Raw genomic sequence first — 13,949 nt, 5'->3', positions numbered from 1 at the left:
ACCAGCTCTCTGGGTATCCCTTAGCCCAGTCAAGTTGACACAGAAAATTAACAGTCATGTATGTGATGAACGGCTGAGTTTATTAACGAATGGTGAGTTTGGGGAGCAGAGAGTAGATTGAAATGGTTAGAGTAAAGGGTTTGTAACCTGGAGAAGATGGAGATATTGTTAGACAGGTAAGATTGGGGGGAAATTAAGGGAGGTCTAGGTACCAGGCTCAGGAGCAAATACCTGAAGGTCTTTCTCTTCTGGTAGAACTGTGCCCAGCGGTGGGGAGGAACACATACGCATCTGTGTATACTGTGGCAAGGAGATGTGGAATGGAAAGTGTCAGCATAAGAAACGTAAATTTTTATGAGTTCATTTGAGCCGAACATGACATATGCTGGGAACGAGATCTCGAATGCTCCTGAGAATAACAGTTTGCAGTTTCTTTTATGCATTTGGAACTAAGGAGGGAACATAAATGTTAGGTTTGCCGAAGGAGGAACGCACAAGGCCAAAGAGGTTGAGCAAGGTTTATTGTAGTAGAGTGACAGACCGGCTGAGCCCCAACTACAAGGGTACCTGAAACTTATATGGGGCTTGAGGCAGGCCTTTTGGCGGGAATATTTTGGGCGGGTAAATTGGCTGAGAAGGGAGGAAAGCTCAGTGAAGTGGGAGGTAAGCATGTAGCGTTGCCAACCCGGATGCAAGGTCCAGTTCCTACACAATGATAAGGGAGAAGTTAGGTTTCCACAGTATGGGGGTAGGGATAGGGCCCTCTTGGACCTAAGAGTAAGGAAGATTATATGAATGTGGGAGAAAGCAAGGCAGTATTGGGTTAGAGATTAGTTAAGATTATGTTCTCTCAAGGGTAGTTTCACCTTCAAGCAGTATTATTTCTGGCATTTCAAAAGTGTGCTTACCTAGATGTACAAGGGCTTGCTTAAAAACCTGTCACTAAAGAAGTTATAGGCCTGGGGCATGACTACCCACCATGACCTGCCCACTTAGGAATTTATGATTTATTACAGTGCCCCTTTTTTGTCCACAAAGGAAAAAAGGAAGTCTGGACCCCTCAAAATGACCCACAGCAACCTCCCAAGCCAGTGACATGGAGTTCATTGGGAATAGAAAGAGAGAAAAAAAATCTTAAAGGAACTGAGTCCCTTATGTGGCCCAGGAAAGGATTTAGGGCTCTTACTATGATACTTAATTTCCACAGTGTTATGTTGGTTTCCATGTCTTTCTCCCCCTTGTAAAGTATGAGCTTCTTGAGGGCAGGACTGAACCCTATCTGTCTTTGTATGCCTTACTTCTCTCCTTGTGCCTGGCCCAGAAACTTTTCAGTAGAGCAAATCACTAGCCCCATTTCACAGATGAGGAAACTACTGCTGAGAGAGGTCATCACCTGTCCAAGACATTACACAAGTGCCAAAGTCAAGACTGGGTGATGAACTGCTTAGCTCCAAACCAATTCTTCCCATTTTGACACAGCAGGCGAGTGAGTGGGAAAGAGAAGGGGGACGCATGAGGTAATTGGAGATTTTAATACATATTAATAGGCAGCAGATTGGCACCCAGAGACATGCTGGGGAGGAGACTGAGTGAGACTGGGTGGCATGGAGTATTAACACAGGGGAACCCATTGTGCCAACTTATCCATTCAGATTAGACAATGCTGATTCTTCCCCATCTGCCTTGGCTGACCTCACCGAGGAGTGAATGCAGTAGGGACACAGTTGCATCTTATGTCAACATGGAGTCATAGAATTAAATAATAGAATAGGATCACAGATTCAGAGAACAATAACTCAGTACCTTGGACATGTCAGGTAGTCAAATGCTTAGCTCATGAAAGAAAAGAAACTTGAATGAGTATCCTGGTGTAACATAATTATGGAAGAAGAGTTACCATAACCGCACAATAACTTCACTTCTTTAGCATTCATTTTGCTTTAATCCAAGCTATCTTTGTTTAGCCTTATAAAACTAAAACTCATCTGCATTCTTTCCACCAGATCCTCGTACATATACTGTATGTCCACTCCTTTTAACCATTAAGCCCTTGGGACATTAGATTCTGGTCAGCATCAAACTCACTTAAGAATAAAGCTTCAGGTCTATCAACCATGACCAAGACACAATAACCAAACCTCAAACTAGAAAAAGGTCTTAGTCAAACAAAGATAACCCCTTGTCCTCAGTTATGTTTCAACTCCAGACTCATGAAAGAGGAATGGCCACACAGACTGCATTCCCTGGAAACTGAACAGAAATGCCATGACCGACATCAGGACCTGAAGCCATGATCAATTGCTCCCTGCCTTAGCCTCGACCAGTCAGTAGAGCCCCCAGCCCCAATTTCCATAGTAACCATGATTAATGATTTTTTCTTTATATAACTTGGATTTTTTCTTTATATAATCAGGAAGCCAGGTTTTTGAGAGCAATAGCTCACCTGTGTCTCCAGGTTTGGCACCAACTTCTTAAATAAACCTTTACTTTCTTTGATGCAGACTCCTGCTTGCATCTTATTTTGGTTTGAGTGCATGCAGGCAAGTGGATCCTTTTAAGTCCACAGTAACATTACCTTGAGAAAGCATCAGGCACAGCTGTCAGGCTCTGGGCAGTGAACAATGTTTTTGGACTAGACAGAAGTGATGATTGTCTGCTGTTTTAAGATCTCCAGGCAGGGAAACTCCAAACCACTCCTGTGTCCATCCATTTGCCCATATGACAGTCATTTATTAAGCATCTACCATGTGGGGTGCTAGGCAAAGGTGACAGTCCCAGGTGGCAGTTTCAGTCCTCCCTGCCCTCAAGGAGCTCTGTGTCTAGGGAGGAAACAAACATGTAAATCATGGCAATAAAATGTGATAAAAGTTGAATTAGTGAGGGACACACCCAGAGGTAGGAGCCAAGGAGGGAAGTCCTAACTCCTCTGCCAATTGCATATTGCAAATTCATTTGACCAAAGACTTGCTTTGGTATAAACCTAATCTCTCTTACTTTAAATTTCCCCCCTCTAATCTTTAAGTGTCTACCAGGTGCCTGGCACTGGCTCAGAAAACTTGTTGAATTAAACCAAATCCACCTCCTAAGTTTTCTTCCTCCTAATATTGTTAAGTATATCATCCCTTAGCTCTCTCTCCCTTTTGCAACGTAATCTCAACTCCTATGATGGGAGCAGACAGGATAGCATAATGATGAGAGCATCAAACTGTGATCCAAGTCTTGTCCCTACTCTGCTATGTTTTTCTCTATATAACATTGGGATGTGACTTTAGGGGATTTCTTTAAATCATCTCTAAATTCGCACGCAAAGCTGAGAGCCTGAGTTTCTCATGTGTTCCATGCTCTACCACCAGAGGGCGGCCTAAGGGACTCCTTAGGGTGTCTCTCCTTGCTCTTTGCCTCTAACATGCTCCTTCAGGCTCTTCCAATGCTCTTTAGTCACCAAGGTGACCGCTCTAAGGTGAGTCAGGCACTGGAGGAGAGGTGAGGCAAGCTCCAGGGCCCTCAGGAAAATTTAGGCACAGGCTGCTTGGCCAAATGGTCCACACATTGGTTATTTATTCTTTCTCTTGTTGTTTATTGCGTTCCTTCCATGAGCCACGCCATACTCTAGGGCTGTGGATACAGCACTGAGTCACAGAGAGGAGGGCACACCCTCACGGGGCTTACCTCCTAGTGGGGGAAGTGACGACAAAAAGATGCATACGGGATGTATGTAATATGATGCCATGTCCTGATGAGTGTTATGAAGAAAAATAAGTCAGGAGAAGGAAATAGAGAGTGATGGTCCATGGGAGGTGGGGGAGCGGTGCAATTTTAAATAGGAAAGTTGCTCTGTGATGACAGGCAACAAGAACCGAATAAAATGAGGGAGTAAGCCAGGCCATGGGAATATCCAGGGTGAAGAGGAAACCAGCTTGGTACAGGGTATAGAGGAGGGCATCAGGATTCCAGGCAAAGCCCCACTGGGAGTAGACATTGTCCTAACCCCTTGAACTGGTGTCTGCAGTTGCAAAGGACAGATAATAATTTTTGTCTCCCAGGGTTATTGAGAGACTCAAGATAAGTCCCACATGTACAGATGTTTGTGATGAGCTGATTGTGACACACTGACAGAGTCAGTTTCACTCTCAGGTTCTAGTCCTGGGGTCCAAGAGAACAGAGGTGTGGGATGCCAGTCTCTCCAATAGGATTCTGTGTTTTCTGGTCACCTCTGTGTCAAAGACACATTGGGGAATAGAAGGTCCGTGCCAGTGAGGAGCTCAGCCAGAGGGCTCAGACAGGCCAGAAAGAAAGAAGATGAGCCCATGGCAATCCCCTCCCCAGAAGTTCTGAGGGCCACATCCGGCTGAGGAGGCCCTCCTGGTACAGGTCCTTCCAGCCTCCCTTGAGAGAACATCCAGACTGTGTCTGGCCTCCCTCTCTCCTTCTCCTGCTCAGTCCTCGTCCTCTGGATCGGGGAGGAAGCCAGGTCTCTAATTCTGGGTGACCAATAACAATAAAAAGCATTAATAGCCCCATGGAAAGAATGACTAATAGTTGAGCATAACGAGCAGACAATGAGCGCTGGTTTCTCTGGCACTCTGTCCACAGAACAGAGAAGAGGAAAAATATTATTGTTACTCTGAGAGCTAATCATGGCCTCTATATTCACCTCCTCACAAGACAAGAGGGCTGATGGCCAAATCAGATGTGACTTAAACAGAGCAATGCAGTCTTAGGCCCAGGGAGCATGACTATCACTCAGCTGACTCCCTGTTGCTTACAAGGGAGAATAAAGGAGCAAAAGGCCTGGTGGGCAGAGGCCCCACCCTTCAAATTCTTTCTCTTTAGGATTTACTGCCTGAAGATGCCCCTGGTTCTGATCCCAGTTCTTACTCCCAAGTCCCATCTGCAGTGCCCCGGGACCTTTGGAGGCTGCCAGCAGGGCTACTAAGAGAGTGAGGACCGGACATGGGAAGAGCGCAAATGGAGGCTAACCAGGCCAAGTTCTAGGAGGTCTGTCCTAGAGGAGAGACCAATGGACCAGGGAGCTGAGTGGAGAAGAAGGGAGGGTAGAGCTGAGTACAGACCACACCACCAAATATTTTTTGAGAGAGGGGGACGAGATATGGATTGCTTCCCAGAGTGGTGATTCTCTGCTAAGGGTAACACATTATGCTGGGGTGGGATTCCCTAACAGAATCGCCCAAGGTCCTTAAAGTACGCAGCACTGCCAACCCCACCCCCAGCACTAGGGGGAAAATTGCCCCATTAACTGCTTGTTAATGGAAGTGTGCTGCATCCCTCAGATCATCCCATGGAGATCATCTTGTGGAGAGAAGAGTGGCTCAGGGGAGATAGTCGCCCATGAGCAATGAGGGCAGGATAGACAGACCCACAAGAGAGCACGGGTGAGTGGCTCTGTGTCAGAGCCAAGTTCATCTGCCTGTTGCCCCTACCCAGCTAGACTGAGAGCTCCTGGAGGCCAGGCCTTGGCCATCAGTGTATCCCACCCGACACCTACAGTGGGCTTTGCATGCAGTAAGTGAGGTTGGGAGGAAAAGAGGGCATGGAAACCAGAGAGGAAGATGTGCTCCAGGATAATGCAGACCGGGGAAGGGTGGCCTGGGCACATTCATTCATTCTTTTGTTCCAAAAATCTACCAAGTGCCTCCTGTGGCTAAGTGCTTGGAATTCAGTGAACAGCCATACATTTTGTCGACTAACATGGACCCCCCCACCCCCCACTCCCCCAGTTCAGGGCCAATGGTTTCTGTCACATTTTGAGGTCATGTGGGGGCTCTGTCAATAATGTGCTACAAGAATCTATTTGAGAAGAGAGGGCAAAGGAGTCAGGCCAGACAGGGAGTGGATCCTGCCCTTGATCATCTGCATAAGGAAGAAACCACAGAGGCAGGTAGAGAGGGAGAGACTAAAATGGATGAGTTTAGCCCATTTATATGAGTTTAGCCCACGCCTGGGCTAAAGAGGGTCCACCCAGCATACAAACTCGTCCTCTCCTTCTGTGTTCTTGGTCATGAGAGGGACCAGGTGGAGAGTGCAGATTACTTAGGCCACCCATCCCCACTACAGGAAAAACAGCTCAGAGGGCAGACCCTCCTGGGAGTGGGTCAGGAGCATCAGCTTCCCATGTGAGGGAGGGAACAGTGATTGTAGGAGAGATGAGTCAGAAGGAGAGGAAAATGCGTTCATCTGCGCAGAGCAGAGAGAGGTGCACAGGAGGGAGGAGCCCACAGGTCCTGAAGCCCAGAGTGGCTCTGGTGGCCTCTCCACCTCTCCCCACCACAAATAAGCTCCTCTTTCAGACGTGTTCTCTTCCCACTTTTGTCACTCCTTTTTTTCTCTCTCAAGCCTACACCTTAGGTCTACCAAGGACCCTTGTATGGAATTTCCGGAATTTCTAGAATTTCTGTCCTGATTTTTAGGCCCATGGACGAAATGCAGAGGAGAAAAGCTTGAGTGGGAGGGACAGCATGTGCTGTTGACTTTCTCACTTAGGACTTCTTAATTTTCAAGACTTTGATGACAAATGAGGAATTTTGCACACATTTTTAAGGGTTTGAAAAACCTTTGAAGTCTGTCCGTGGACCACTGCCATTAATCATGGCATGGTGTCAGCTGTGAAGAGGAGTGGAACCTGCGTGGGCTCTGGAGTCCAAAGGCTTGGGTTTGAGTCCTTTCCAAACTCTTTTGCTCGTTATCAGTTTGTTCAAGCAAATAATTTAAACTCAGTTTTCTCATCTATGAAATAGGGAAGAAAAACACTTACCCTGTAGGGTCATAAAGGTTAAACCACAGAGCAGAACACCTGTGGAGTACCTGGGTGATATCTGGCCCTCAGTGGGCAATCAGGAAGTGGTAGTTCTATCCTCGTAAGCGTCTCTCTGGCCATCCTTTTCTCCCATTCAGAGCCCTCAGTTCCCTGGGCAGTACTCTGTTTCCCCTCTAGCCTGGTGTTCAGACCACCTACAGTGCTGGCCCTAACAGCCATTCCATTACTCCACCCACCGTTTCTCTGTGTGTGTGCTTCCCAAGCCAACCCTAACCAGGTGCTCTAAAAACACTTTCAGTGCCACCAGAGTCCTGAGTCTCAGCTGCCTGTTCCCTGTTTTTTCATTTTTCAAGGCCCAGGGAAAGTCCTGCTACCTCCTGAAAGCCAGGAGCATGGCCTTCTCTCCATATCAGCCTTCTCTCCATGCTGTGTGCTCCCAGTTGGACTGCAGCTCCTCGAGAGACAATTCATCTTCTTCCTTGCTGCAACTTCCAAAGCAGGACCGTGCACGCTGAGCCAGTGCTTAGTGCTGGATGCTGGATGCAGTACAGCAGTCTGGATGGCGTGGAGTGGACTTGCCTTGCCTTCTTCATGAATAAGGGCAGGGACCCTGATATCTTGCCTATGGAAAGCACATGCTTTAAGTTTGTTTTTTTCTGTCAGGGGTGGATACCCCTGCCACCCACACTCTCTCACCAGTTGATGGATTGGGACAGGCACTTGCTGGTGGGGTGATGTGTACTCTGTCACTGGGAAATGCAGCAGACTCCCCCATACTACCTGCAGTCCTTGGCTAACTGGTGAGCAGCCAGAAGGTGGTCTGGCCTGGGTGGACACTCAGGCAGTGTCCCTGCTCTGCCTTCCTGGGCCCTATTAGCTTCAGATTTTAGCTGTCTGAGCTGAGAGAGGGTTAATGATGAGCATCATGGACACAGCAGAGTAAAAAACATGGAGCAGGTGGTGGGATGGAGTGGAAAGAGGTAGACAGAGTGGACAAGAGGACAGCAGTTGGGGGTGGGAGGTGGGAATGTGGCTGCACACCAGGTTGCTTGGGTGGCTGGAAATCTGACCAGCGGCCCAGAGAGACCCACAAAGTGTGCCTCCACCAGTGCTGGCTGTCCTGGCCAAGGTCTGACGGAACTGGGAGGAATGGGAGGAAGAAAACAAGGTGAACTTTGCCACCTCTGTGCTAGAAAGGAACAGGCCCCACTGTTCCTTCCCATCTCTCCACCCACAAGGCTCCTCGCTCCTCTCTTCTCTCAGCCACTCCCCTTCCTGCTCCCAGCACCCCCTCCCTCCTACTCTCCTCTACCTGGAGATAAGCCAGTGGGGTCTGAGAGTCTAGGAAGGGATGTGGCCAGGAGGGGCACCAAGGAAGGGGCAAATTAGTTTTTAATAGCACACCTATGTGCACAGTGTGTCTGCTGCTCTGAAGGGGGCAGGTGGGGCAGAGGAGACTTGACTAGGTCAGCTGGTCTGGATACTGTGGACAAAGAACCTGGGGCTGTAGGATGAGCCCAATCTACTTGCTTTCCCCCAGTGGAGGACACAGACAGGACGCTGCAGCTCCACTTGCGGAATGCTTGCACCAGGAGCGCTGCGCCCCTCGTCTCATTTAATTTTTCTGATAATTTCCCATTTGATCATCACAAAAACCCACAAGGTGTGATTTGAAATATCCCCATTTGACAGGTGAGGACATTGATAGTCTGAAAAGTTTAATGAGCTGCCCAAAGCTGGGAGGTTAGCTGTGACTTGAACCAGGTCCTCTGATTCTAAAGCCAGTGTTCTCTGCCCCACCCCGCATTCTGCATCGACCCTCTTCAATGGGTACTGTTCTATCACCTCCTCTCGCCATAGCTCCCAAGGCCCCTTTTCCTTTCCACTCCTATTTTGAGTGATCGCAAAAAGTCAAGGGCTAGACTAGATGGTAGTTGCTAGTAGCATGTGGTTATTCACATTTAAATTTAATAAAATTAAATATTTAGTTTCTCTGGTTGGTTATACAAGCCCCATTCCAAATACTTAGTAGCCACATGTGGCTAGTGGCTACCTAGCACAGACAGAGAACATTTCCATCATCGCAAAAAGTCCCACGGGCAGTACTGGGTTGAAGTGAGAGGCAGGCAGGGATGGGGAGAATGGGAGAGACCAGGCTAGGGCTCCAGGGGAGCCTCATGAGGAGACTTCGGAGTATGGAAATGAGAGTCTGGGTGAGGGTAGCAGGGCGAAGTCTGGGTGGGCGTGGGGGAGCAGGAGAGAGCAGCTTGACCTGACTCCCAGGCACCTCCCTCCGATACTGATACTCCCAGCAATACCAGTGAGTAATTAGTTGGCTGGGGTGGGGCCAGGGCCAAAACAGGAGGGAGGGGAATGCGAAGGAGAAGGAACCTCCCCCTCTTAGCAGATCCTAGGCTCTGGTCCTCCAGTCCTGCCTTTTATCCTTCAGAGACCCTGGACTCTAGGCCCTCCTTCACTCTCCCCAGATACAAGCTTGGTGCTTCCTGTTTGCTCATCCAGGTGCAAGAGCTAACTAATGGGCGGCAGGGCCACCACCTCCCCAATTATCCTTATTATGCTCTGGCTCACCCACTGGAGTCAGGATCACCATCTGGGGGGAAGGGCTGTGAGTGGCTTGTGAGTAACAGAAGCCCAGCTGTGACAGTGGTCCCCAGCCCAAGCCTCTCCCCAGGCTGAGGCTCTGGCACCCAGCCCCTAAAGGGCCCCAGAAGGGAGAAGTCAAGGAGCTGTGTTTTGGAAGGCAGAGTCTTGGTTTCTGAGCAGAAATAGCTCACTCATTGATGGAACACTTGATAGTGTGTGGCAGGCATGGTACTTGGGCAGTGACAACAGGGGCCACAGGGCGTGGGGTGCAGATCTTTACATATGGAAGAGAATGATGGATCCCAAGGGAAGCTGCACATGCATGGATGGGAACCTGGCAGGGTTAACCAGGTGTTGGGGGTGGGGAGCCAGAACTGGTACTCAGGTGCGGAGGGCAAAGTCAAAATGCCAGTATCTGTCTGCAAGTGGAGGGAGCATGAGGAGTTGGACAGGCTAATGCAGGGAAGGCAAGAGAGTGAAGGAACCAGGTGTCTGGGCCCATGGTGAGAGTGGCCGCCTCAGAGTGGGCGGCCACCATCGGGGCAGAATGCCTGGTTCGGGTTAGGCAACAAAGAGCCAGGGGCAGGCCAGTCAGGGCCTGGAGCCACGGGTGCCCAGCACTGCAGCCACCTCTGCTGCTGAGTAGGCAGATGCCTCTACTGATTACTTCAGTTCCTCCCAGCCACACCAACCTCCCCCTGGGCACCTGCCCTCCGCCTCTCCTCCCCTCCCCACAGTGACTCCTGCCCAGAGAATGTCCAGCCCTGCCATAAAGACCCAGGTGTCCACCACCTGCCCTCAGTCAGAAGGCCGCAGTCCAAGATGGGCTCCTCGAGGGCACCCCGGATGGGGCATGTGGGAGGGCGAAGGATGATGGCACTGCTGCTGGCTGGTCTCCTCCTGCCAGGTAGGAGGCTGGTGGGCCTGGGAGGAGGGAGGGCAGGAGAGGTGGGAGAAAAGGGATGTGAATACTAGGTCAGGGAAGGCTGGAGGGATTGGGGCTGGGAGGGAAGCCACTGTGCTATAGAGTCCAGGAGAGGATCCAGTAAGGGGGTGGGAGTGGGGGGCTCTGGAATCTGACATTGGTGTCTGCGGGCTGCTCCTTAACTGCTTTGTCACCCAGGCAAGTTACTTAAACTCTCTGAGCCTCAGTTTCTGACACTTTAAAATGAGGTTAAGAATAACACCTAACTCCAGTCTCTCTATGTCTCAAATAATGTATGTGACAGTGCTTTGGAAATTCTAGAAGGTTATATAAAAGTTGGTTGTTGTTATTTGAGTTCTAGAAGATGAAGACTGAATATTTAATAGCCATAATAACTACTATTTATAGAGCCCTTTTTATGTGCCAGACACTGTTCTCGTACGTTAAATACATTAGCACATTTGATCATTAGAACTGTAAGAGGGATTTGCTAGTCTCACTCTGCCCATGAAGATGCTGAGGCTCGAAGAGGTTAGGAAACTGGTCAGGAGCACCAATCCAGAAGCAGTAAAGCCGGATCCAAACCCCAGGCTGGGCTGTTGACTGGATATTCACAGCAACTTTGCCCATGGCCCTGAGAGGGTAGAGCAGGCTGCGTGGTGTTGGGGAGCAGAGGAGGAGAGCGAGGCACAGGACAATTAGTGCAGGAAGGCAGGGTGTGGGAAGAGTTGGGGTGTGGGGGGTGCAGAGAATTTCTTTTTGTCGGGGACATCACAAATTGTGGACAGCTGGTTGTGGGTGGAAGGTTCAAGGAGGAGTGGCAGTAATAAATCATGTCTAATGCTTTGTTTTTTCAAAGCCCCTTCCACATAATCAATCACATTTAGTGCGCACAGTAATGCTGTGAGGAAGAAAGACCGTGGCCTCTTTGAATGTATAAACTAAAGCTCAGAGAGGTTTCATAGCTTGTAGTATGCGGCTCTGTCTATGCCACTTAGGACCAGAAGGAGTTGAGGGGGCAGCGGAGGAGGAATGAAGGTAGGTGAGCCGGGGGTTAGGAGTAAAGGTTAGGCTAAGGAAAGAGGTAGTTCTGCATCCAGGGGGGATATACGAGCAGGAGCAACGTGGCGGAGGTGTGGTGGGGTGGGCAGACAGGTGCTCGCATGATGGCTGGGCAGAGAGAGAGAAAGCTGATCATGGTCATGAGCCTTGCATAAGCATTTCATTCTGGTGTCCTTGGGCTGGGCCAGGAGAGAAGGGTGGATCAGGGTGCGGTGACCCATCATGCTGTACCAGCAGGTTCTGAAGCAACAGTGTGTGCCCCCACATTCTAGCCCTAACCTAGCTTTCCTGCATGGACAGCACTGAGATGGGAACAGAATTTCCATCCTTCACCCAGGCCTGACCTCTCACGAGGAAGCTGGTGACTGAATCATAGTCCTCAAGTGTCTTGTCCTCTACTTCAGTCCCTCTGCCACTGGCTTTCTCTTTCCTCAGTGTCTCTTTTGCTATTTGTCTTTCCTTTCTCAGTCCCTGATTGTTTTCTATTGTTTTCTATTGTTTTCTCTGTCATTTGGCCCTACGGTCTCACATGAGGTTTCTTCCTTGGGGATCTCTTTCCCACCTCTCAGAGTATCAGTCTCCCCCCTCGCTGTCTTTTTGAGGTCATTCTTGTAGACCATTTATCCTGCCTCTCTCCCTCCCTCTTGTCTTTCTTCCAGACCTCTCACTTTGAAGTCTCATTTTCTTTTCTGGTGTATGTTTGCCGGCTCCCGCCCCGCACCCGCCACCTCTTCCCAAAACAACGAACTACCCTTATTCTGCCATCTCACTTTCCTTTAGAGACAACAACCAGTCTCCCTCCCTTTTCCACCTCAAACTCTCTCTGAGCTCCTCTCAGGAGAAACCAGAGTGGCAGGTAACTGAGATGGGTCTGAAAGGTGAGGGAGAAAGCCAAGTCTCTCGGGTTCTTACTAACCATGACTTTCCTCCCCAGGGACCTTGGCAAAGAGCATCGGGACCTTCTCAGACCCTTGTAAGGATCCCACACGTATCACCTCCCCCAATGACCCCTGTCTCGTGGGGAAGGGTGACTCCAGTAGCTTCAGTAGCCACAGTGGCTCCAGCAGTTCCAGCAGTTCCGTTTCCAGTTCCAGTGGCTCCAGCAGTGGCTCAAGTGGTGGCTCCGGCAGTGGCTCCAGCGGTGGCTCCAGCAGTGGCTCAGGTGGTGGCTCCGGCAGTGGCTCCAGCGGTGGCTCCAGTAGTGGCTCCAGTGGTGGCTCCAGCAGTGGCTCCAGCAGTGGCTCCAGCGGATCCAGTGTTGCCCAGGGTGGTTCCTCGGGATCTTTGTTATTTAAACCAGGAACCGGGTATTCCCAGATCAGCCACTCTTCTGGGTCTGGCTCTGGTCTGCTCAGTGCATCCAGCTCCTCCCAGTCGGGCAGCAGCTCCCACTCGGGGTCCGGCCCAGCTCTACCAACCAATGATGGTTCTTCCCGCTTCGTAATAAGCTCTTCGCAGTCTGGAGGAGGCTCAAGCTCTTCTGTCTCCCAAACTTCCTGGATGTCCAGCAGTGGTGGCCAAAGGGTCAACTCTAACTTACATCCCTGTAGTTCTGACATCCCCGACTCTCCTTGCAGTGGGGGGCCTATCGTCTCACACTCTGGTTCCTACATCTCCAACTCTCACTCTGTGTCAGGGGGTCAAAGGCCAGTGGTGGTGGTGGTGGAGCAGCATGGCTCTGGTGGCCCCGGGGTGGTTCAAGGTGCCCCCTGTAGCAATGGTGGCCTTTCAGGCAAGCCCTGCCCGCCCATCACCTCTGTAGACAAATCCTATGGTGGCTATGAGGTAGTGGGTGGCTCCTCGGACAGTTATCTAGTTCCAGGCATGACCTACAGTGGGGGCAAAATCTACCCTGTGGGATACTTCACCAAAGATAACCCTGTCAAAGGCTCTCCAGGGGTGCCCTCGTTTGCAGCTGGGCCCCCCATCTCTGAGGGCAAATACTTCTCCAGCAATCCCATCATCCCCAGCCACAGCTCTTCCAGTTCCAACATCTACCAGTCGGGAGCTTCTTCAGCCATCGTGTTCCAGCCAGTGGGCTCTGGTGGGGTTCAGCTCTGTGGAGTTGGCTCTAAGGGGCCCTGTTCCCACTCTGGTTCTGGCATCCACAGCAGTTCTAGTGTTTCTAGCAGCTCTGGTTCATCCTACCATCCCTGTGGCAGTGTTTCCCAAGGGCCCTGCTCCCCACCAGGCACTGGCTCTTTCAGCGGCAGCTCCAGCTCTCAATCAAGCGGCAAAATCATTCTTCAGCCCTGTGGCAGCAAGTCCAGCTCTTCTGGTCACCCTTGCATTTCTGTGTCTTCCTCAACGTTGAGTGGAGGTCCTGATGGCTCTCCACACCCTGATCCCTCAGCTGGTGCCAAGCCCTGTGGCAGTTCTGGAAAGATGCCCTGCCGCTCCATCCGGGACATCCTGGCTAGAGTGAAGCCTCTGGGGCCCCAGTTGGCTGACCCTGAAGTTTTCCTACCCCACGGAGAGTTACTTGACAGTCCATAAGTCAGCTTTTGCAATGTGCATGTGCGAGTAAACACACACACACACACACACACACACACACACACACACACACACACACAATCCCAC

At 50.3% G+C, this 13,949-nt stretch overlaps 1 protein-coding gene across 1 annotated transcript; it reads left to right on the top strand.

Moving 5' to 3' along the window:
• The first annotated feature begins 10,201 nt into the window (after positions 1-10,201).
• On the top strand, positions 10,202-13,862 carry CDSN (corneodesmosin). Its single transcript, XM_006913676.1, has 3 exons — positions 10,202-10,286; positions 12,301-12,459; positions 12,571-13,862. Exons 1-3 carry the CDS (start codon positions 10,202-10,204, stop codon positions 13,860-13,862), a joined length of 1,536 nt encoding a protein of 511 aa, XP_006913738.1.
• Positions 13,863-13,949: the final 87 nt, after the last annotated feature.

This window comes from Pteropus alecto, unplaced genomic scaffold (genome assembly GCF_000325575.1).
Source record: "Pteropus alecto unplaced genomic scaffold, ASM32557v1 scaffold555, whole genome shotgun sequence".
Taxonomy (NCBI): domain Eukaryota; kingdom Metazoa; phylum Chordata; class Mammalia; order Chiroptera; family Pteropodidae; genus Pteropus; species Pteropus alecto.
This window is presented reverse-complemented; position numbering and strand designations above follow the sequence as displayed.